The following is a 26,027-nucleotide window of genomic DNA, read 5'->3' on the forward strand; positions in this document are numbered from 1 at the left end:
TCTAGAACACTGGATATCCAGAGCACTGTATCCAGAGCACTTGAGACTATTTGTTTCAAGCATCACAGTAACATTTTCTATATGTTTGCAATTCAACTCTCCAAATGAGACTATTATTAAGGTTGAGTACCATTTTTTTTCTAGGACTGACACTGTGATGCACAAACTTTACTACCATAATTCAGGAATAAGTGCCATAAAAACACTGGCAGTCAATTAATGAAAAGCTAAGAAGGCTATACAGTATTATACCTGGAAAGGATTTCACACATTTACAAAAATATTTCTTGTTTTCAAGAAGCCATCATAATCCATATCTGCATTTTTAATTGTAGTCTACACACTTTTGAAAGTTAGTATGGTTCATTGCAAATAATTGAGAAAGCTGTTGAAATTCTCATCCTCTCTATGTAACAACATGGCCTGGAAAATACCTTTGGAAATACCTCTCAAAAGGTAGATGATATTACCAGCAACAGATCCAGAGAGCAGCGGTAACCTGGCCTGGCCTACAGTTACTGGAAGAAATGCTTGTACCACCATCACATCACATATGAATTGCAATTTCTTTTTAATCCCATCTTTACATTTTTTCTCTTTTTAAAAGCCTTTCAGACATTTGGGGACACTGGCTCAAATCTCCGCTCTAGCCCAAAGTCAGAAACAAAGTCTAAGGAATTCACTGGGTATGTCCCTCTTCTCTTGCCTGCACACATCAATAGAACTAAATCCTCATCAGATTGCAGTGACGAAAAACACGCTAAAAGATCACACAGCACTCAGTACTACAGTCACAAGGTCTGCAAAATTTAGATAGTCAAAATTTATTAGCTTGTAAGGTAGCATGCATGGAATAGCCTTTCAGGGGATATTTCCTGCTCCTTCAATGAAAAGTTAGATGGTTGTTGCTACTGCAATACAGTAGTTTATCATCAGCCTTTGACACAATTTTCCAATAGGCAACTTGTTATCTTTGCTTACAAATATCACACTTAAAATGCATGTATCATAACAGAAAAATCACAGCCGTCATGGTTGATGGGTAAAGACTTCTGTGCTGACATCTTCAGCATTTTACAGCTGTCTAAAAGTAAAAACTGACTGAAAATGTTTCTACTGAATGACAAGGGTTACAGATGAATAGCTCTAGCAGCTATAGATCTAACTGATGTTTGAAGCTGCCAATAATTAAGAGCCAGCAAGAGAGTAAAATGTTCTGAAAAGATGCTATCTGATTTTGTTTGATAATGAAACATATTAGGACAAGTAGCTCGTTCTTTTTAATACTGTTTATAACACTATTTCACTCTAGTTTTATGCTTGTGACTCAAATATCTAAAAAAATGCTGAGTTAAAAGTGCCTTTCTAAGGACGGTACTATATAAAGATAACTTCAAAGATGCTAGGAGTCTTACTTCCAAAGGTCATTTCAGAGATCAATATGCAGAGGGACAAGGTAAAGCTGCTACTCAAAATCACCACAAAGACAGCAGATCAAACAAACAAACAAACAAAGCTAAACTCGAAAATTTCAACTTCTTGCTGCGTGTTTGAAACTATCCTCTTGTGCATATTTTGGATATAACACCACACACCTTTCACATTGAAAACAGCTGCAGTTTGCTTGGAGGTCTAGATGATATACACTAAAAGAAATCATAAAACTGCCGGACAATTTACTTACAACATAAACCTTTCACCATGGCCAAATCCTCTTTGTCCAACAGCAGACATAATTAAAAAATACTCTCCTCTTTTATTAAAACACCTGTAAAAAATCTGAAAACAATTTCAGGTGACAACTGGGTTTGAAATGCAATGTCTTATAATAATGCAATGCACTATACAGGGAACAGACTTTCAAATTGCCTTTCAGAACAAACAATAGAGCAGATTTTCTTCAGCACCTGCAAAACTCATCTCATGGATTTGTAATAATGAATTAAGTATGTCAACTCCTTTTCAAGCAGAGTTAATAAACAGAATCCATCTTTTAGTTGGTGGATCAGAAGTCACTAATGTTATCTGCACAAATCTCTTGCTCTATGTTTAGGTGTTTTCTGCACGTTTTCAATAGCACTGTAATGACCAATTATGAGAATGCAAACATTGTAAACAGTACAGGGTGAACGACAGCATGAACTTGCAATGATCCCTCACTGACTACCCATAAAGTTCTTTCAACTCATGGCAATCAAAGCAGACCACTCTCTGAAGAATGGTTATCTAGCCTTTAAAGAACAAACATGTTCGTACAGGGAAGCCAGCACCTTGCAAAGTATGACCTCCAGTTCATTCCTGACCTATGTCCATATGGCAACTCTGTAAGAGAGAAATCAAATACAGAAACCTGTCTTTTTCACCATTCATTAGCAACAGAGGGAACTGGATGGAATTTCCCCACAAAAACATTCACTAGAAAATTTTTTTTGGTGATGAAATACTACGACATCAAAAGTACTTTCACCAACTATTCAGTGCCTCATACAGTTGGACGTTTCTGATCAGTTTCTAAGTAAATTATCTTCAAAGTTCATAAATTATTCATCTTCCTGCCTTGAGGCTGTAACAGTGGATCTGGCCATTCTGCTAAGGGACAAATCCAAACATCCTGGTGACATTAACCAATTTTAAAGACATGGTGACTTTTGACAGACTTCAAAAAATTTTTAAATGCATGGTTTTCAGTATGACACCTTTTGCTCTTCTATGACCTGTCTGATACACAGTCTGATTTAACAAATACAGCAAATAACTGACAGAATTCAGCAAAAATTTGTTCCTTGTAAGATCATTCAGACAGCTTCCCAATCTCTATTTTTACCTCTTCTAATTATAGCTCTTTCTTTGCTTTACATCTGTCAACTGGGACCTTGTACTGGGTTTGTGTGGCAAGGCTTTGATAGCAGGGGGAGTTACAGCAGGGGCTTCTGTAAGAAGCCACTAGAAGCTTCCCCCCTGTGGGACAGAGTTCATGCCAGCCGGCTCCAAGACAGACCCACCACTGGCCAAGGATGAGCCCATCAGCACCGGTGGTAGTGCCTTTTGGATAACGTAGTTAAGCAGAAGGAAGAAAAACTGTGCAACTGCAGCTGAACAGAGAAGTGACAAAATGTGAGAGAAAAAGCCCTGCAGACATCAAGGTCAGTGAAGAAGGAGGGGAAGGACATGCTCCAGGTGCTGGAGCAGAGATTCCCCTGCAGCCCATGGTGCAGACCATGGTGAGGCAGCTGTGCCCCTGCAGCCCATGGAGGTCCACAGGGATGCAGAGATCCACCAGCAGCCCATGGAGGACCCCAGGCCAGAGTAGATGGGTTCTCATCTGCAGGGGGCGTGGGGGAGAAGAAGAAACTTGGCTCAATCCCTTTGTTGGGTCAAAATCCCATTGTGTTATGAAGTGCAGCATAAGCTTTATTTCAGAATGATTTTACTTAGGGCACTTGTCCCTGTGAAGAATAAAGAGCTGTACTTTCTTATTCAGCTGGTTAGGAAATGTCTTGGTATCTCCCCTCACTTGTCTTCTTTCTCTATTTACATCATGCTTTTCTGAGCTTTTCCTCACGTTTTCTGACTTCTTTCTACTGCATCCTTTCTAAGCTGAGGGTGACTAGAACAGCACATAGTTCATAAGTACACTGAGCCCCCTGAATTTATGTCTCCCAGAGAAAACTTAAAAAGTAAATAAGAAAACAACCCCACACCACAAAAACCCTACAACAACAAACCAACCAGGCATCACGTGAGTCCATGCTAGTTCTAGCACAGCTTAAAAGACAGTCTACATATAACAATTTCTAGTTCAGAAAAGAACTCGAGTTTCCTAGATCCCACTCCTATTCACAGAATAAACACAAGCAAAGAATAAAACTAAAGTATTCTGAGATATATTGTCAAAAGACAAAGAAGTTGGTGGGGGGCAGGGGGAAAGTGTGACAGAGAAAATGAAAAAATACATCAGTAAATGTTATAAATAAGGATGTTAGCAACAGTCCAGCTCCCAGTTATGGTAGCTATTGTTTGTCAAAGGATTTTTTATCCATTTATTTTACAGATGGCACTCACATCAAAGAGTAAGTAAATGAAAACACTGAATAGCTGGGAAATGTACAGTCTCCTTCATTCCTTACTACACAATAAGCGAACGCTGAGTTGAGTACCTGGTTCAGCTCAAAGTGCAGGCAAGCAGACAGGGAGAAAGGGAGTAATTTCTCAACCACCTGCATTGCTGTATTTATACAGCAAGGGACAAGCACTGACAACTTTAATTCTGGCTTTTCTTAACTTACAAGTAATTAGCTTTGAACCCTTACTGATGTTCTTTTATTAAAAGGTTTTTCGTGAGAAGATAAACGTGTGCAAGGAGTAATTAGAGACTGAAACACTTTCAGCTCTCCCAGCAATGGAGGAATGGTGCGACTGGAAAAATAAACATTTATTCAGCAGTACTAGAATGCCCAGCCCAGCAAAATATTACCAATAGATATTTATTTGAAGGAATGTCAGAAAAATGAGACCTTACAGAAAGAAGAGAACAAAACAAACAAAAAGCCAGACACAAAACTTTTCCCTAAAAATACTAAGCACGTTTCCCAAGGCTTTGCTCCTAGATGATGCTATTACCTTTCTTTCTGCTGTTCCCCATTGCTTCTACTCTTAGTTGCTACACAGCAGAAACAGAAGCAGTAGCAGTTTGAATTTAACTCCTTCAGAAGAAACAGAAAAGGGGTTAAGGAAAGAGCACGAGACAAGAACCTTAGAAATCTATAAAAAGTTTCATAGAAGACCAGAGGAAAAAAACAAACAAGAGTGAAAGGAAACATTAGGCCTTAAGGAAAAGAAATGTTGCGGGAGCCAACACAGAAAAACCCAGGTCCTAATGGACTCCAGACAGAAGGTGGTGCTTCATTTGGGGGGAATTATGGGCTTGTCAGATTCCCCATGCAGTCAGTTGAATAACCACGTGTTATTACTAGTTTGGTATTTCCTATTAATGAACTCCTTGGTTTAACAATGCAGTCAATAGTGTGAAAGTACAGAAAACTTATTATTATCTCTGCTCACTGTGGTAAAACAAGGGCTACTGCATTACTCTTGATCTAGTATATTTGGCAAAGGAGGATTGACAAAACACTAAATCCTTAAAAACTCTCTTGAAAAAAATTATATTTGAGAGAGTCATTAAGAGTTTTCTCGTTCTCTTTTAATGCTCACATAAGATTCAGCCACTGGAATCTTGATGACTGCATGATCCCAGAGCACTCTGAAAAAAACAGCCTTTAGAAGAATTTCAAAATGCTGGCAACTTCAGCATTATCAGTCAGAATGCAGATAATGGTTTTCTGATTGCACAGATCAATTTTCATCACTAGTAGCAATTACAGCTGCTGAGAGTAGCTATAGCACACTATGCACAATACTGCAAGCAACACATCCCAGGAATAAAAACAGGGGGGCATGCTGAGAAAACAGAACTGCTTCATTTAATACTAAATACTGTTACTTGCTGCGTAGGGATGTCAGCCATCAAAACACATCTGAAAGATTAGCCCTGCTCATCAGCCAATTAACTCATCCTTAAGAAGGTAAGACCTGAGATACAGAGCAAAATAGAGTTCCTGCATCTGAAGCCTATAACCTAAGAAAGTTTCAAACACATAAGGAAAGCTGTGAAGTGATTCAGAATAATACCAGAACAAACCAAGGTGCAAAATAAACAAGTTTGAACAGTCTGATACAGCTTACTTGTGCAATGGAATCATCTGTATAATATTTATACAAAGTTGAGGCATGTGATTACACCTGCTTTTCACAACACATAGGAAAAAGATCTACAAATCCATAGAGAATTTCCACTTCCTAAATAAAAGCTTTGTGTGCAAGTTGCTGCAAGCCTTAGATCATTATGTCTGGATTGTTTGGGATTTCCCACTTCTTCAGGATTATGGGCAGAGGCAGAAAAGAGGGTGAAGATCTCCAGAAGGGAATTCTTCTGTACAGTGTTGATTATGGTATCAAAAGACTATGGTGAGGCAAAAAGAAAAATAACACCACACTTACAAAAAACAGCTTGTTGCTTTAAACACGTACAAGCAAATAAGTTTGTAGTAAGAGCTTTAAGTTTTGTCATTTAGAGGGAGAGAAATTCCAAATACTGATTATTAAATAGACACTACTGACTAGTAGCATAGCGCAGATAAACAAGTGAAGTATCATTACAATTAACTTTATATAGTGGCCTGTTTGCTAGGATGAATACGCCTAAAGAAAGGTTTGTAACACTTTAGGACAGCTTTTTAATTTTTTTTTCTTTTATTCATACTGGCGCAAGTGCTGCTTCAACAGTGGCTGTTGCCTCATTTCTTGGCCAGATTCAGGCAGGAGCAAAGGAACCATTCATGTTTTGCTCACACAGGGACTGTTGAGGGGATTGTTAAATCAGTGAAGAAACTGAACAAGAAATGTTGGAAGCCAAGAAGAAATTATGCTGCTAATTTACATATACATTTCAAACCAAACTGTAGTGGCTAGTTATGTTTAAACTGTACACTTGCCATATTTACAAGAGACCATATTTAAAAATTAAATGCTTACATATTGATGGACAGTGATCACAAAGCTAAGTCCCAGTGCTCTCTTCTTCCCCTATTTAAGTTTACAGAACATGGTGATACACAGTTAGAATGAAAACATTCCATCAATGCTGAAATGGAAATCTGAAGCTCAGCTGGAAAGGTCTCTGCCCTTGAATATATGTGCTTGTACTTTGCAATGCACAGAGAATTCTTGTCTGGTTTTTTGCATACCTATTGCTTTTCTAGATACCTGTATTGAATCAGAATATATTGCCTGAATAGATGAAGTGTGTATTCAAACAGAATAACCTTATCAACTGGGGCTTAATCGTTCACCTCAGAAAGGCACCTCTGCAAGACTAATGGAGGACTTGAATTGCTTTCCCTGTGCTCTACTACACTGTCATATGCAGGGAGGAACCTGACGGTGGGATCCTGCTCCTAATATGCACAGAGACAGGCAAAGAGGAAAAATGAAGTAGAGTAATACATACCTCTCTTGTTCAAAGGAGAGACAGAGCTGAAGCAGCAACTGAAGTAGCCCCTCAGTTATTTGCTGAGCCCCGCTCAAGAGCATGGGGGTAATGGTGCCAAAGCACTCCTCAATTCTACAACTATAAAGGCTTATTTGTAACTATATGATACAAAAAAAAGATTACAAACCCACAAAATTCAAGCAGAAGAAACCACATAATTCAAGTGAAATGCATACTTATCTCAATTTGCAATCTTGCAATTTTCATAGCCTAAGCTATTAATAAAAAATACAACTGAGGGCATTTTTCCCCCCTCAAAATGTCAAAATATTATTAATTCTGAAATAAACAAAATTGTGTGGTCTTTAACATGCTCAAAGTTCTGGATCTCAGCAGTTGAAACCTAAGATGGCTCCAAAGTTTCAGTTCCAATGGTATCAAACTTACAAGGACATTCTAGAAACAAAAAGTTTCCTAAAGAATAACGAATTAAACAGTGTAGTCTTCCAGAGTCTATTGGAGAAATTTCATCAATGTTGCCCTAGAAATTTAAGAAAATCATTTGCAATCAAGTAAGACAATAACCTTTGTGCTCCCTGCCATACCAAAAATACTGTTATTCTGTTCTTACAAATCCTTATCATGTTTTGCATTAAAAGCTTCCCTAGAAGTGCAACCCGCCAAAATAAGAAAAAAACCCCAAAAGTTTGAAGAAAAAGAAATTTCCTCTCTTTACTACAAACGTGAAACCAAACACAAAACAAAGCACAGGATATAGGTATATCAGAAACTGTAATGAAGGTGCACTTGTATTGATCCACTGTGCATCCACCTCATCCCAGCAGACTGTCAGGGAAAAAGAGTATGTGCAAGGTCCACGGCCCCACTACTATGCTTCTGAAAGGCCTATGGAGAAATCACTTCAGTGACTGGTAAAACAGCAGTTTTTGGTGTGTAGAGCAGCAAACTGTCATCACATACCACGTATGATTAAAATTAACCGTTGTGAATATTACACTCAAAAAATTCAATTGCTATAGCAGTGGCCAATTAGTTTAAATGGTCAATCTGATAAATGTATTTAAAATCCTCAGTGTGCTGGTGACTGCAATGAAAAGGTTCATAAAAGCATGCATAATTGGCAAATCAATCCATCAGAATACTTCTTTGCTACTTGTTTGGAGTCACAACACAGAAATACTGGTTTAATCATATAAATTCTTAATTGCAGAAAAGGTAGGACTTATAACAGCTTTAAAAAGCAATTTAATTGTTATATTAACTGGAATCATCAACATAATATTTTCAAAAATCAAAACACAAGTAACATTTCCATACAGGTACATAATACCCATTTTCAAATATTAACTTAAATATTGTAGAATATATTGATTCAAAGTACAAGTAGTTCAGAATCGGCAATTCATTTTCCATTCATTTAACAACGTGACCTTGAAATCATGATTCTGCCTGGAGAAACCTGTTTAAAATTACTAAATTATAGGTTAAAATGTTGATAGCCCAAATTACTCTGTTTATTCACAGAGCTTTTTAAGGAAATTTACAAACACAAACTTGCACTGAATAAATAAAGCTACTCACAGCTTTTGGATATGCATACAGGACGCAACAGTTAACAGACCAGAACTACTTCTAAACCAAGGTTAGTGAAATTGTTTTAAGCAAGAAATTTGACTTATTTAAAGAGATCAAATTTGCGTGGTAATTTCAGCTCTAAGCTTCCCACACTAGAGATACTGGAAGATTTTGCAGGTGAACAGAAGTATCATTGCCTCATTTTTTGCTGTTTGTTGTGATTTTCAGAATCAAGAATAATTACTAATGAAGAACAATTTTTAGGCCTTTGCAATTATCAAACAGCAGGGACAAGACGTAGCCTGACCCGAGGCTGTATCAGGACATGATCCTCTCCTCAGGTCTTCTATGAAAAACAGAAACACCAGAATCTTGACATCCTCCAGACCATCAGAAGTATCTAGCCCTGAAACCTGCTCCAGCTCCAGAAATCACAGAGATCTAAAGCAATGGCTCCTCAACACCATCCATGGGAGGGTTATGAGAGTGATCCAGAACCAATGCACCTTCACCATTAACCATCAGTATTCAGGGCATCCCATGAGACTTTCCCCAAGAACATTTCATGAACCCTGATCAAGGGGATTTGGGAACCTGTATTCACGGGAGGTGCAGACCAAATTCCTCCTTCACTCCTATAAATCTCTTTTCCACACTGAAATTACTGTTCACACCCACACTGAATCTAGCATCTCCAGTCTAAACACCAGGCCGTGGGCTAGATCTCAAGAAAAAGGAAATTCAAGGCAGAAGCAGAGCTGTCAGGTAATACAAACCCAGTAACTACAGGAATGATACACAGTGGATGCAGAGTTTTCATCATATTTTAAAGTGTGTATTTCTCCCAGTGGATTATTAGCCACAGCTACCAAGGTATCTGACTGTCCCATTCTTCTTCAAATTTTCCCACACAGTGCAAAGATTTCTTGAGTTACATTTGGCATGGGTATCTCAAATCCATTGGAGGATGTGAGAGATTAAAATAAAATGGTGGTTTTAATGGTGGTTACAATCTCAACAGAGAGCTGGCACAAAGTGCAGAAAACACAATGCTATAGTGATGTGATAAAGGCAGATATCAATGCCTGAATCTGCCATATCTTTAAGTATATGCCTCCTGCTCACCCACGTGTATTTTGTAGACATGGTCACATAAATCCTTTCATAACAGTAGAAAGATTCCTAACTTCATTATGACTCCGAAAATGTTAAATTATGTATATATAAAGTATATATTTTGTAAAATCTCATACACAACTACTAATACCTGTGGGAATAGAAAAATACATCAGGGAGAGAACAGAAGAGAAAGGGAGGACATGAGAGAAGCTAAAGCATATTTATTATCCTGCTGTTGCTGTCGATCTTTTAATGCTCTACAATTATTCAGCATTTCCCATGAAAAAGTGCCCCTGACAACCGAGCACTTGGATTTCTTCCAGAAGTCAGTTTTTCAGATTGATAAAAATCCCCATCCTCAACTTTGTCCAATGAAAACAGAAAAAACCCTCTCAGTAAGGCATATGTGTTCAAGCTGGATTTCCCTAAGTTTTCAGCAGGCTACATTTTTCTTATGGACCTTGGATAAATGGCCTCTGCTCTGCTAGTCAGCCCCTTTTCAGGTTTTTCTGTTTTGCTTTGGACGTCAGTGTGGTATAACTGCTACAGGATTGCCAATGACTGAATCAGTGCACCAAACTGAGCAAGTTTTACCTCCAGGCACTGTTTACAGATGGCGTACAAACTATTTCTAGCAGATACAAATGCCTTCTTTCAGAAGCTAGTTATCATTGCTTGCATGATGCTGGGAGCTGATAGTTGAGGATTACAAAGCACATCAGTGCTGGCACAGGGAACAGCATCTTCTCCTGACTCCTACTCTTCTTCCCTACCTTAAACACTGTTTAGCTGCTCCTGGAAAATTCCTCTCCTACAGAAACACTTATCTTTAAAAGAAACCAAAACCTTCCTTACTTCATACTTCTTAACATATCAGTAGTGCTCTAGGGCATCAGGACAGCAAAACACTAAACTCACCAAAGGAGAAATACAGCCCTGTTCAGCTTCATTCCAGTCAACAACTGCTTGAAACAACTGGTTGAAACCCAGAAGTCTTTTATGCAGACTAAGAAACTAGTAAGTCATAGATTCTAGAAGAAGAAATGCAAAGCCAGGAGCGCAGCATTGCACGATGCAGGGATGTCCTGCCTGGGGCCAGGGGCTGGCTTCATAGAGTAACACCCAGCTCCTTCCCCAGAGCAGCTGTCCACATTGCTGCTGCTTCTGCTCAATGCTTTATTTCTTGGTCAAAAGACAACACAGTTGCCTAATTTTCTCTAGACTACCTTCAAGTAAACAGCATCAAAATTTTTTTAAGGGGCTGAGGACTGAAATTTTATTACTACTGAGTGAAGACAAAATAGGTTCTTATTTCATCTTAAAATATTGCAATTGTAAATATCTCATCAAATTCTCCTAAAATGGGAGACAATTAAATATCTTATAATAAAAAAATCCCAACCCCCTTATATTTCCAGTTTTTCTTCAATAGGAATACTAAGAAAAAAAAACTTCTTTTATTTGTTTTCACAGCCTTTTGCACTAAAATGTAATTAATGGTCATAAATTCCAAGAAATACTTTCTCCAAAGCATCCTTTAAGAGCCTTCACTTCTTACCCAGTTTATTTATTTCACGGAGATTTATCCAAGGTGGAGTCAATAACACTGCAGCTACCTACTCATCTAATCTCCAGCTCAAGCACATTCAGCAGTGCATGCCAGAATTTGGTTATTCAATTCCAGCTGCAGCAAGCCTGCCCCATCCTAGCACAGCAAAGGCTGAGCAAAACCTTCTCTGCAATTACTCCTGCAGCACCAGAAAAAAAAGGAAGGTCCCTTTCCCCTATGATTTTTTCTTTTTTGTTGGTACACAGCTCATAAATTAAAGAATTACAGGAAGAGCAAATGAAAAATGTCAAGAAGTCAACACTCCTGGTACAGGAAATACATGAACGTGTACAGCACAGAGACATCCTAAAACTAAAAGTATCACAATACAAGAATCTAAGATTAAATTAAGACTAAGATTAAATCCCACAAATGTATGGTTTAAATTGTGAAAATAAACAAACTGTAAAACATAAAATTTTAGTTTCAAATAAATTCCCTCTTCATTTTGGAAAAAAAACCAGCATACACTCAGAATAACATACCAGGCCTGTCCAGTCAGCAACAGGGCACAACCAAAAACAGGACAACAAGGACTATACTAAAGCAGAGATGCAAAAGTCGTAACTAAAGAATTATTATTTAATATTAAGAATGGAAAAATAAATTGCTGGTTTGGTCATGTCAGACCCAGTGGTCTGTGTGTTAGTGAAAGATAGTAAGCAATACTTTGTAACCCCAAAGAGTTTGTAACCAGAGACAGACAGTTAATAAAATGAACAAGGGAAATAAAACAAATAGATGTGGAACAACAAATTATGACCACAGATGCTTTGAAGTGACAGGCTGCACAAAATTGTTGATCCAGCCTTTTTTTCCAGCTGCTAGACTGCATTAATATGGCTAAAAATACCTTTTCTGCTTTTTTTAGTTCTCCTTATTGCCAAAGGAGTTGTGTGTAGCAGAGTAAGTGGGTCACGAGCCATATTATGAAAGGCCTAGTGAAAATCTTAACAATTTTGAACTCCTGATTTCGGGAGCATATATTTTCTAAGCTAGTTTCAGCTCCAATAGTTCGTTCCTGTGTTTTACTGTTTCCTTCTTTTTTTTTCTTCCCTGAGTATCTCCTAAGAGTTGCTTGAGTCATATCACACACAGACTATAGAGAGTTTCAGCTACTATAGCTTCATCTCTAAGATTCTGTGAAGCAGGGAGTGTTCTTAATTAATTCCTCAGACACCCAGCAGACAGAAACTAGCACCTTTATCTACTGTCTACTGCGCCCTTCCACTTCCAGGCGTGAAAGGCCCCGGGTCCAAGCTGGCAGCTTTTCCCAGCAGAAGCATTTTCCCTGAAATGAGCCCCACTGAAAATGACAGGACTCGGCAGCACACAATTCTGGTAACAATTGCCTCTAAACAAGAGAAAAAGCCCAACAGTTTTTAATCAAGGAGATGTGTCAGGTCCTGAGGCTTGCACCTTCTTGCAGAGAGTGAGCTAAACACTTCAACAGTAGAATGAAGTCAAAGCAATAGCAGGTTTGCACAGCTGGTACCCTCACAGAAAGCATATGCCAATCTCACAGTAGACCAGGACTCGTAAATCAGCTTTTCAAGTGCAAGTATTGCACAGAAGAGATGCAAAGGTGCATAAAATTATCTTATGTACCTTTGGGGCTGAGGTTCCACATTTAACTCATGGACACACAATGCCCCACAAAGACAGACCATTCCTTAATAGGGATCAATTTCATTCACCTTCTGATAGGACACAGAGATTAATTTGCTTGGCCAAGAACAGGACAGGAGATGTACATCAGCAAGTAGTTTCTTTTAAAAGAAATGCGTTTCTTTTTCCAGTTGCTGAATAACATGACATTGGGGGTTTTTTATTCCTTAAAAAGAGGTAAAATTAACAAGCAGCATTTACAAATGTGACACAGCCTGATTTAAACAATGTTTTCTCCCTTTATTAAGATGTTTGTTAATTATTCATTCCATAATTTTCCTAAAATGCTTGCTCAATGCATTAAAAAGTATGTATCTCTATACATTCAATTACAGGCAGAAAATTTCTATTGTTTGACTGGGGAGTCATGATGCCAACAGCACTCATAGCTTGCCATCTTTGAAGACAGAATCATACTTCAAACTTAGTATAACTAGGCGTTTCATCTTAAACTGTAATTACTTTCTGCCTCAGAGCTACACAATGAAACATCTTCCTATACTTAAGCATCTCAGAGCACAGCCAGTGTGCAAAAATCGGACAAAGAACATTATCGATATTTGCTAACTGCCAAGAACACACTGTAAGTATTCATGTGTAGTAAAAGGAGATGCATGTGAGAAATTACACGTCACTCTGTCCACATTTCAGAAAATCACTGCAGCTGAACGAAATCTCAGTTTATTGCAAACCAAACAATATGAAATACTAGAACAGCCTTTAGTAATTTAGCAACAAACGTATGAAGAAAAGGATAGAAAAGGTTTTATTTGTGGTAACAAAAGGAAGGAACAAACTTCAATGTAAGTATTTGCTGTTTAAATATAAGGTTCGGCAGAAAAAGGTTTAAGAAAGATTTGACACACAAAAAAAATAATGTCACTGCCTGCAATTTATAAACATGACCCAAATATTCTGAGAAAATAATGGCATCAGCACTACAGCTGAAATTGCAACTCACCTGATACAAAGAATAAAGAGGCTAAAATTCCAAAAGGTTTCCATACAAAACACACACATCCATGCTTTCTTAGTATCCCTCCACAGCAAGTTATTACAACCACATCAGAGCAAGGGGGTAAAAAAAGACAAGCAATGACTTTAAAGAGTCATTAATCACAACACTGCTTATTACAGAAAGGAATCAAATAATTTAAAAATCATTTCAAACCCACAACCAGTAGCTTGATCAAAACAACAAAAATCCTTACCTGTGTGTTCTTATTCCTGGCTTCTCTCCTTGCTGCTTTTTCTTTCAGTCTCTTCTCCTAAAACAAACAAGGTGCACAGTTTTAAAGCAAACTTCCATATTTTTTGTCTTTTAATCTTTTAAGATTAATGTTGAGCCATCTAGATATTTTTAATGCTTACATGTTAAACATGTGGTATTCACCTACATGTTACTGATGAAAAACAATAAATAAAAGATCTGATTGAGATATTATTCATTCTTCTTGCTTTTAAAGGAAATAATTAAACAACAAGAATGACTCAAACTCATATTTTATCTTTACCAAGACTTGTTACTCTTAAAGGAATAATGCAGTTAAGTTAATTTAATAAAGTTAGTATTTGTCTGTAAAATAAGGTAGTTAAAATGGCACCAAGAGATCCAACTTCTCTTATTTCTCAGTGGCATAATATGAAATCAAATCCATGTAACAAAGAAAACAAAAAAAATTTCTAACTTCAGAATGGCTAAAGCAACTGGGGAGTGAAAGCTAAAACACCTCCATTACTAACAAACACTCTACAAAAGCATTTGCTTAGTAATTGCATCGATTCAGAAACCATATTAAAGTTCCCTCCACCAAAGAAATTCTGCTACGGGAAAATGAGCTAAACACAATGATAAAACTCATTCAAAGCTGCCTGCCAGATCTGTGACATACAGAAGTGGCTAAGATATTTAATTCAAATTACATTTCTTGTGGCTTCTTTCGTTTATCTTTAAACTAACTGAAGTATTATCTCTAATTTAGACTATGTCAGGTCCTTCCAATTGAACATCCTTTAAATTGTTTATTTCACGAGAAAAGCACAGAGATCAGGGGAGAGCACATGTCTTCTGGAAAAGCACCCTGCTCCCTCTTTTTTTTTTGTCTTAGTGATGCTGATGACATGGGTATTGAAACTTTCTGATGCTAGGACAAAAATGTTTCTGGAATATAACTAAGTTTCTTTGAGCAATATAGGCCATTCCTAGCATCAGCACATTTAGAGTCGAGTCTATATAATAGAACACATTAATATCAGTCCAGGGGCAACATCTCAGCACAGAGAAGGCTGAAGACCAGTCACATTTCAGCTCACTTGTGGGAATAATGAGAAAGCTACAGCTTCAGCAGTCCTAGTGCCATTTCATCACAGTGATGCTGCCAAAACACATTGGTAGGTACCCCATGAAGCTGTTTGGAAAAGCAGTGTCTGAGTGCAGACCTGGGAAAAGGAGAACACAGCCACCAAGATTTTCTAAATTGCTGTCTAAATTCAGGGGGTTTTGAGATATTTATTGGGTACATGCCATTTTCTATTCTCCCAGTTGCTCAAACTACAGAAGTGTTAGCTTATTTTCAAAGTCCCTTTCTAAGTAAGTCAACCTTTTCTCTCCAAATCAAAACAAACAGTCCCCCAGTGCTGTGTGCAAAGCTACCTGGTACAAACATCTCAATACACTCACAGTTACCTGGCAGGGTCTTCAATGCATGCTATGAAACAAAACAAAAACCCTGCCACTGTAGACAGATACAACACAGCTACTTATTACTTCAGATTTGCTGAAGTATGAAAAAGCAATAAAAAATAATAATTACATTTAAGGCCACAAGGGCATCATATGGGGCAAGTACTGTCTGGTCCATAGGAAGTTTCTCAAACAAACCAGACCTATGCATCATGGTCATAAGATGGTCATCTATTTTATGATTCCTGTTCTTCCAAGTCAAATTTGGATTAATTTCTGATCATTTTTACTTATGCTATTCTAATTTTTTACTTAAGTTTTTGACTTAAAATGTTTTAGTTGCACATCCTCCACTCTTTGGGGTTACTATTGGAGTTCTCTCATTTTTCTGCTAAAACCATAACCACTGAAAAACTGAAGGAGAACAGAGCTAAAAATTAACATGCCAGCTGTTACAAAGCAGGATAAAGCGGTTTTTGACTTGGACAGTCCAGAAAATTTTGAATAGAAAAGTCTATGGTGTACGAAAAGTTGTGTCTTAACCACAGCTACATGCTTAAGATAATACAGCAGTAGTCAAAGTTCCTGCTCAAGGGATTTATAAAACACAGCACTGAGAAGACAGTTATGAAAGCAGAAGACTGACATAAGGACACAGGAAAGTATGCCAGACAGCACAATATACTTTAGTCCCTAAAGAATAGTAAAGACATAAAAAGATTCTAAAGTTAATAGGTGCAGAAACTGAAATCAGGAGCACAAGAGAAAAACAAGACAGGGAAGCAATCAGCAACAGATGCTGTCAAGACCTTTTTTCTCTTTCTTTTTTTTCCCCCAAAGAGGGAGAGAGAGGATTTCATTCCTCGTCAATGAAAAAGAAAAGCAGATTTTGCAGAGAGTGCCTGTATGTTGGCACTGAGTTGGAGTTAGGAGTGTATTTCAGAATGTCCTAATCAGGCCTGCTTCTGCTGTTTCGCACTAATACACTCCAAACAACACTGGGCATTCGCAGAGTCACAGGATCATTCTGACTAGGAAGAACATCAGGGGGTCTCTGGTCCAGCCTCCTGCTCACAGCAGGGTCAGCTCTGAGGTGAGGTCAGGTTGCACAGGGTCTCTCATCCAGCAACATCAAAATCCCAAGGATGGAACCTGCATATCATCTCTAGTCAGCCTGTGCCACAACCTGACTGAACTCACACAGAAAAAATTCCCCTTACATCCATGATGAATCTCATTTTCACTTACAGCCACTGCCTCTTGCCCTCTTGCTCTGCACTGCTGTGAACAGACCTGCTCCATCTGTGTATTCTCATGACCTCTCCACAGGCATTGGAGGGTGCTGTCAGGTCACCCCAAAGCCATCTCTGCTCCAGACTGAACAAGCCCAGCTCCTCCAGCCTCTCCTCACAGAACCATCCTCTCGGTGACCTCAGATAATCTCACTTCAGTTTGTTAACACCCTCCTTGTACTGAGGGTAGTGGTGGTGTGCAGGATGCCATAAATACCAAGGAATGACTTCCCTCAAAGTGATTTAGTGCAAAGCATCAGATATGAGCTAATACAGTGCAACCCCACCACCACCACACAGCATGCAACCTGGTTCTCAACACCAGTTTATCTTTCTCTGCAGTCCTGCTCTTACTGGGCTACTTCACTTGCAAGTGTAGGAATAGCCATCAGGCTTTAACTTGGGCTTCAATTCAGGAAAACAATCCCATTAAAGCACCTCTTAAATTTATGCAGAGCTTCAAGCACACAGGTAAGTACACACAGTGCGCTGAGCAAATGCTTAAATATTTTTCCCCAGTCAGGATCTTATTTCCTGTTACCCAGAGGACAACTGCATATTCTACTGTGCCAAGGTAATACCCCCAAATAATAAAGACACCCTTTTATATGACTACATAAAACCCATAAATCAACTGCCTTGCTTCAGGTTACAAAGAATTGCTAGAGCACAGCCAGAAACAGATCTCCAAAGACTCAGGTGAGTATTTTGACTACAATGACCTTCATTCTCATACTGCTACTGCCAGGAAGAAACATGAGAACGTGCAGAACACATGTGGGCAACATACGTATGACAGTTCTAAAAAATAATCAATGAGGCAAAGTTGAACCAGTCAAACGATTGATATTGATTTATTTCATATGAACAGGATCTGTTCATCTATGTATAACTACATGTAATTAATAAACTGTCCAATATTAGTTTTCACACATGGGAAAAATAACAGAAAAGTCTGGATTTTCTTGGAATATCTTAAGTGTAACACAATTAAGTGTCAGATTTTATCACTATTCTATCAAGCTATAAATCACTACTTGCATTAAAGATGAAATAGATTTTTCATATATTTCAATTTACTAGGGCAGGAAAACAAAAGACTATGTTTCAAGATATGGATACTTAATTATGAATGTTACTGACTGACACACTGTTATAGCATAACTTCATAACCAGGATGATGAGGCTGTCAGCTAGAGCTCTAAAACACAATCTGATTAAACAGTTTTTATCTACAGCAGTGAAGTCAAGCATCAATCTTTGCATTTGTACTGAATAGCTCTCCTTTGCACCTTCTTCACAGCTGAAAGATCTAGTTGTATCCTTTAGAGGCTATCAATACTGAGGATGAGAAAGAAGTTTAACTAAAAATCAGTGCAATAATATGTTGTAGCTTAACTCCTAAGAAAATACTTCCAGTCCCTTTAGACAAAAAACAACTCATCTCACTAACTTAAAGGCAGTAGCCAGAACATTCATTTATCATATTAGGTCAGCAACATGCTGTATGCAAATTTTGAACAGTGGCTAAATGTATATTATCTAGATGTCATTTAAGGAACAGTTTGGATAGAACCACAGGTTCATGAATTTATGAAACAGGAGAGGTGATAGGATCAATGTGCCTGAGTAGCACAACACAGGCTATAGGACTGAATAACTGAATCAATCTACTACAGTGGTCATATCCTGTTTTAGAAGAGCATTATGTCTAGATTTTAAAACATTTCACTGAAGAACAGTGCACCATAATCTTTCCAAATGTGCTGCTGTTAGCAGTCTGAGCCTACTTATCTTCGACTTTTAGACCACATCTAAACTGTTTAACTGGTCTCTCAACCAGTTTAAAGGAACCCCTGCTATCAAAGTTTAGGTCCTTATGTAGACATATGCTCATCATGCCTTTCTCTCTCACAAGGTGAAGAAAATCAATTCCAGATGTCTCTCAGCATATAGGTCTGTTTTCCTAAATATTTCAGGAACAGACATATCCAAGATCTCACCATCCCCCCAACCCTACTTTGTCACTTCTGTTTGTATATTCAATAATTCTGTCAGCCCCTTCGGTCCTGTCAGAAAAATCTCACTGCAATAATTCATGTTGACTTGATCAACTATCACATCACCCAAATCTCTTTCAAGGCTATCTCTCTAAGGAAAGAGCTTTCAGTCCTAAAATTCTGTTCTAAATTTCTTCTTCCTAGAAATTTACATTTCTGCCTATCTTACAACACAGCTTTGTTTGTCTGAGTCTAACTTAACATGAAAGCTTTCTTCCACATCACTAAAAAAATCTTGAAATAATACACTTCCCAATGGGCCCACAAGAAACATCTACTTAATGAGAAGCCACTAGCTTGGGATGTTCCAGTTACTGAGGTTTTGGTCCATTTAATTTGTGCATGTTAATTTATTAATCAAAACCCTTAAGTGAAAAGCCTTGTAGAAATTTCTATGTATTCCACAGCTGTATTTCCAAGTCAGATTCTGCTCTGATAAAAATACATAAACAAACACAATTCACTACATAACTAATTTCCACAAACCCACACTGGTTAGTATTATATTCCTGCCATGTAGTTTTTCATTAATGGTATTACACAGCTCAGAGACCTTCTTGATCAGCTTTTAAAATTTACTGCAAATGATTTTTTTTCTCCTGCCTTATACACCTACTTAACAAGGATGGTTATAACCTCAGTAACCAAAGGGATGAAAATTTTAAGTAATCATTATGTAATGTGGCTAAATCATTTGGCTTTAAAGAGTTAAGTTATTGAAACCTTGTACCTTGCCTTCACTAGAACTGACAACAGAACTAGCTCTGTCTAACAGGAGTCAAAGCCATGAATAAAGCAATGTTTAATACATGGAAAAACCACTTGCTGTTCTTAACTGTGAAGTTAAGAAGCGTGCCACTGGCTTCTTTTCATGCTCAATTTCCTCCTCCTTTCACTTGTTGGGTTTTAAAGCAAAAACTCATACCCCCTTTACTTCTCCTTAGGACTCCAAAGACTCCAACACACTTAATCTAACATTTACATTCCACGTTCTCAACTTGAGACAAAAAAATAATGAGTAGTAGCATGGCAGCTCTCTGTAGCTCGTAGGGCTCACGTACTGTGAGCTCTATCTGAATATGTGAAAGAAGCATAAATAGACAGTTTAAAAGCCAAGTTTTTAGCTATAAAAAATAAAGTACAGCAATTTTGAAAGGTGAAAGTTCTTTCCTCCCAAAGGAAATACCCTCTTCCTTTGACTCTCTTCTTTCTACAGTTGATTAAGAGTTCATTTTACTTTGTTCAGAGGGTAAAAAATTTAGAGCTTATTTCCATGTAGTATGAACATCTTTGTTTCATACAGTAATTTTTCTTTTAGCTTTTTAATTTGTAAACAATTCATACAATTAAAGTCCCTTTCTTTTAATTAATTTGTGCACAGGTCATAACTGTCCAGATTTTACATTAAATAAATTTTTTACTTGGTTACATGCTCCTGTTTTTCCACACTAAAATTTCACTGACCTCCTCTATTTGTTTACCTAAAGGCAAATAATAGTTTCACTCAACACAACTAATGCATCTTATAGCATATTTAGCCCCAAAAGCGTTAAAAAAGCCTGTGGCAAATCTATTGCCTGTATTTCCCATATTTCATTCTCATCCGAGTCTTCTGAACACTTTTTATTTAAATACTCAAGAACTCCTGCAGATTTGGATCAAACATTTTAACACTAGGTTTTTAATAACTGTTCCTTTACATACTGCTGATATAATTTGGAGCTACCAACCTTTTCTATTTAACAGCTGAGGTAATGGTCTGCCACACAACAGATCTTTAGTGGTGGTTAAGGTCTGGAACAAATTGTTCTATTTCCTGGAAAAATCTGGCTGCCACTTGCAAACACATCTTGGTTGATATAGGTACCTGATACCATTTCTTGGTATTCCACTCTCTCTTATTCTTTTACACAGACATAGTTAAGATCAGTCAGTTGTGCTGCAGAAAATACACAAAGAGCTGTTCAAAAGCTCATACCAGCTCTCATACATTGGCACTGCCATAGCCAAGAGCTGGTTTACACCCAAATTTTAAAGCACAAATGTGCTCTGAAAATTGACCTAATAGATATTACTGTGGTTTCCCACTTTTGTCTCCTCTCAGATTTCACACTAAGTTTGTGTTGTTTACATGCTCATGACTATTACTACATTTATATTGCTATGAAGTTTAACGTTTCTCTTGTTACAGAGTTTACCAAGCCACCTACATGCAAGCACTGCTCCAACCACCAAAATTTACCAACATTCCCAACCAAAAGATAAAATTGAATCATCTTATTAGCATTTCTTTGAATATTATTTAAAAAAAAATCTAGGAAGGAAGTACAAAATTAGTTACTATTAAATAAACAAATCTTAATACCTTCAGGAAAAAAAGGCAAAGCTTTTTGATTATTTTGTGTTTGTTTTGTCGTGTGTTTTTTTTTTAATCTCTTAACATTTGGTTTTAGAAATATAGAAAATAATCTCTCCAAGCAACAAACTATATAAACATAACAATGTAAACCTAATCTGTAGAGTAGATGTTTACTTAATAGGCAGAGAAACTGAAACACGCGGGTCTAGTATTGACCTATTTAAGACAACAGAGGAAGAGTGTGTCATCAAAAGAATGTGAAAAACAGCACAGGGACAGTCTTGAACATTTAACAAGCACTGGAAAAAGTCTTAAAGGCAGCTGGAAAAAAAAATAATTCTCATTTAAATGAGGAAAACAGAAGCTAGGAGCAACTGACCCTTAAAAGGACATAGTTAAAACAAAACCAAAACAGGAAACAAGTGGACAAAACTGGTAATTATTCCTTTCTCATTTAGATGTGAACACACTGACTATGCTTTAAGGATAGAATTATTTTTGAAAAGTTGATAAGTAGTCCATTTGATTTAAACATATATATGTGGACGAGAGGCTGTACATGAGCCAGCAGTGTGTGCTTGTGGCCTAGAAAGCCAATTGTATCCTGGGCTGCATCAAAAGCAGCATGCCCAGCAAGTCGAGGGAGGGGATTCCGACCCTCTACTCTGCCCTTATGAGACTCCCACCTGAAGTGTTGTGTCCAGATCTGGGGCCCCCAGGACAGGAAGGATGAGGATCTGTTGGAGTGCGTTTTGGTTTCGAAGGGATGATACCATTTAACAGCGGAAAATTCATTATCTAGACAGGTCCTGAGCTGTCTTTATGCAGCCACCAGTAAGGAAACACGCAGCTCTCATACTACAGGTCTGAAAGCAGGCAGCCAAACCCTGCACCTACCTCTGTGCCTGGTCATGCAGATACAGGTACCCAGCAGCACCCACGTCCTCAGCAAGCAAACCAAGATTGTCTCTAAGAGGTCAGCATTTTGGACAGTTGTTCCATTACGTCCTCTGCCAGGACAATCAGCCTGGTATGGAAGCTCCATTACAGCACTAAGGCTGGTAAAGGCTTACTTTAAGGTTAAGTCTGCACTACTTCAGTCTCCACCCACAGCTGCATTTTCCTGGTGTTCATCTGATTAGGTTGTACACAAACAACGTACTCAGAGTTATCCCATTTTCTTATTTTTCACATCAACAAGATCAGGCCAAGAACTCTGATTTCACTTCAAAACTCTTAGCAAACATTCAAGGGCACTTCAAACTGTAAGTGTAGCTCATCCAGTTGTTGAGTTAAAGATAGCAAACAACAAGCAAAACCTTGCCTCCACCAGCAGCACAGCAAGACCAGATGGATGGATTGCTCCTAAGGCTGGAATGGAATGCCTGTCAATGCACTTTTCAGTGTCCATGCCCATATCTTAATAGCTCTGCATTTGGAGCATAACAACAGCATTGCCTGCACACAAAAGCTATGAAAGGGCTCAGATAGGCTTTCTAACAAAGTAACTAATACTCTCTTGATTTATTTTACACATCTCACCATCTGTACTTTTCTTTGCCATTCAGCTAAACGCTCCTCTCAGCAGCAACCTCCTTCCCTTTATATTTTGCTCCTACACTGGCACACTCCTTATGTGAGAGAATTTTATTGTCCTCACATAGCACCACATTAACCCAACTGTACAATTACCCTGAAATCTGACAAATTCCACCTCAAAGTGCAGGACTATTCAAGTGCTTTACTTAATAAAGAGCATAACACAGCACTGGATTTTTTCCCTCTTCAGATTATTTCCTTTGAAATATGATGCAATCTCTGTTCAGAATTAATCTAATGATTGATTTCAAACTACAAACACTGTTTTGCATTGGAGCATTTATCTTCCAGCATACTGAATGTTTTGTATTATAAAGCATTTATTTTTCTTTTTATTACTTTGGTTTTGTTTTTTTTTAAATCACAAGTAATGATTTTATAAAATAAAGAAAACCCCTGGGGTCTTTTCTGTTTCTTGTACATGGTATATGGTATTCAATGATTTATTAAAACACACTACAAGTACTTTTGGTATGATTTTATAAAACTATAAACCAAAAATGTTAAATCATAACTACCCTGTCATCACAGAAATCACTTGCAAAAGCAGGATTGGGAGTGAGGCAGAGCCTAGAGCTCCAGTTGGAATGGGGCTGCCAGGAAGGTTTAAGTCACAGGCTGCTCTCCTCTGAGATTTCCCATCCGGGCCATGGCTCAGCCAACCACGGGGTTGCTCAGTCAAGGCATAGGGTGAGGATTGTGGCAGGAGCCAGAGGTCAGACAGAGATAAAGGCTACAGCATTACACCAGGAAGTAAACCCCAAGGAGTGCAGTGTGGCACAAGATACATAAAGGAAAAATAATCCACTATAAATATCAGCTGACATCTTTACTGATTTGGTCACACTGTTCTACTCGTGCTAGTTAAAATTACCAGCATTACTACTTTTAAAAGTAAAGTTTGACTATAACCTTTGGTCAACTGCAGGTTGCAAAGGAAGTCTTCCTTGATAAGTAAACTTATGCCTCTTTTTTCAAATTCCTACATCAAGTGCACCTTTCCTTGAAACGACTGAATTCATACAGCTCTTATGTCATCATGAGGTAAGCGGAGTTCTCCAAGTACCCTCTTCAAGAATGCCTGATATCTTGTATACCTGTATAGTACCTCTTCTTTTCCTTAATGTCCCCAGATATTCATGCTTTTTAAATATCAGCTCTAAACTTTGTACTGAGGTTGTTACGTCATCCCTAGTATTGTAACTTCATCATTCTTTCCTGGAGGATCTTTTCCAGATTCTAAAGAACCGTATGTGAACTAATATATAATAAAGTTATCTCTCTCCTACTCTACCCCCTATATACTGATGCAAAAATAATCAGAAAATGCTTCTTTTGAACTCCATGTTTAATTCTGCGAGGGTGGTAGGGATACTTTGAATGTAAAAATGTGGTTTGTAATGATATCCTGTTAAGAGTGAGATAAAAACAAGAAGGAAAAAAAGTAATAAAATGAATACAAAATCCCCAATCCTAATGAGCAGTAAGGGAGACAGTAACAAGAGATGTGAAGTCATAAGTCACTGACAGATGAACACTAAAGGAACCACATAAGCACAACCTTGAGAAGGTCCACACAGAACATTGTAATTGATAAGAAAAAGAGAAATCAGGTTATCTGTGTTTATCAGCCTCATGGAAAAATGCAAACTTAAAATGGAATATTTGAAAGGCACTAGGAGACCATGCAGAAAGAGCAGCACATGGAAAAACCCAAGGTCAAGGTCAGCGACTGCGTAAGGGCCCTGTGATGTGAGCATGAAATTAGACATATTTAGGGCCCACTCCACTATTTAAGGAATTAGTGAGTGCAGTTATCAAAGGAGTGAGGATCTTGATAGTTTTGCCAGTAAACATGAGCCCTGATCAGCCAACAAGAACTAAGCTTGTGCTGCCTGCACTGTTCATGTTTATGTGAGTGCTGCCTGTGTTTCTCTTTTCTGCCTCTCTTGACTCTGTGGGTACCCATGTGTGTACTGTGAGTCCCATCCATGCAATACACACACAGCCTTGCCAGACTCAGTCTTGCAACCTGGAACAGCAGCACGCTTCATTAAACAGGCCTGTGGAAGAAATCTCCTGAGGTGAAAGTGAAGGGATTTGGTTTCCCTTACCAGTCTGCAATCTTCCATTTTCAAGAATGAATTTTAATCAGAAAGTTATTGAATAAATTCAATGGGGTAAACACACTCTTCCTGAAACTGAAAATTACTTATTTTATAATAGTCTTTACATAAAGTCTGGTATCAAGAATTTCCTCTTTTGGTCTTGGAAACAGTTAAGTAATAATATTTGGGAGAGCAAAACACAAAGGGTGAAGCCTCACAGTGTATCCTCCTCATTAAAACCATCCACTCTGCTGCTAACAAATGCAGTCAGGGCACAGGAGACAACCCAAACAGGAAGTATTCTGTTTCAACAGAGTTTCTAAAATAGTTCTTTATTTTCTACTGAATTAAGAACAGCACAAGCAAAACTACGAGAGCACATAACTGCAAACTTCAGGCAGTACAAATTAGAACCATTACACAAGGGGCCACGAAATATCTCCAGGTTCCACCCACCAACATCAATATCACTGCAAGATTCTGCAAGGAGTCTCAAAAATGCAAAGCATATATTACATTTAAAATACAGACTTCTGGTACAACGCTTACAGTGCAGGATATTCTGAATGGCCCCTCCTGTCATCTAAAGTCTGAGTCATACCTCTATAAACACACTTGTTTAATGTCTCCCAGGAAGGTACAGAACTACTGCATCTTGCAGTATCAGGCCCATGAAGACAGTCTCAGCTTGTTTGCTACTAATACCACCCAAATAAAATAAAATTTAAACAAAACCACTTCTAACCATCTTATCATATTGACTATCCAACATTCACAGCATATCTTGTGGGAAAGAGAGGTAAGAAATAAGGTTCCTATTCATTTTTCCTTCAGCACCAATGGGCATGCGTCTGAACTTGAGTTAGTACAGAGAAAGACGTTATTA

General features: G+C 38.0%; 1 protein-coding gene across 1 annotated transcript in view; it reads right to left on the reverse strand.

Annotated features, from left to right (window-relative positions):
• Positions 1–26,027, reverse strand: part of DDX10 (DEAD-box helicase 10) — a 160,023-nt gene that overhangs the window by 32,083 nt on the left and 101,913 nt on the right. The window contains exon 16 of the mRNA XM_051779818.1: positions 14,252–14,308. Within this exon, the coding sequence (XP_051635778.1) occupies positions 14,252–14,308 (57 nt within the window). The remainder of the gene's footprint in view (positions 1–14,251; positions 14,309–26,027) is intronic.

Source organism: Manacus candei, unplaced genomic scaffold, assembly GCF_025592945.1.
Source record: "Manacus candei isolate 608988 ecotype Guabito, Panama unplaced genomic scaffold, ASM2559294v1 h1tg000014l, whole genome shotgun sequence".
In the NCBI taxonomy this organism is placed as follows: domain Eukaryota; kingdom Metazoa; phylum Chordata; class Aves; order Passeriformes; family Pipridae; genus Manacus; species Manacus candei.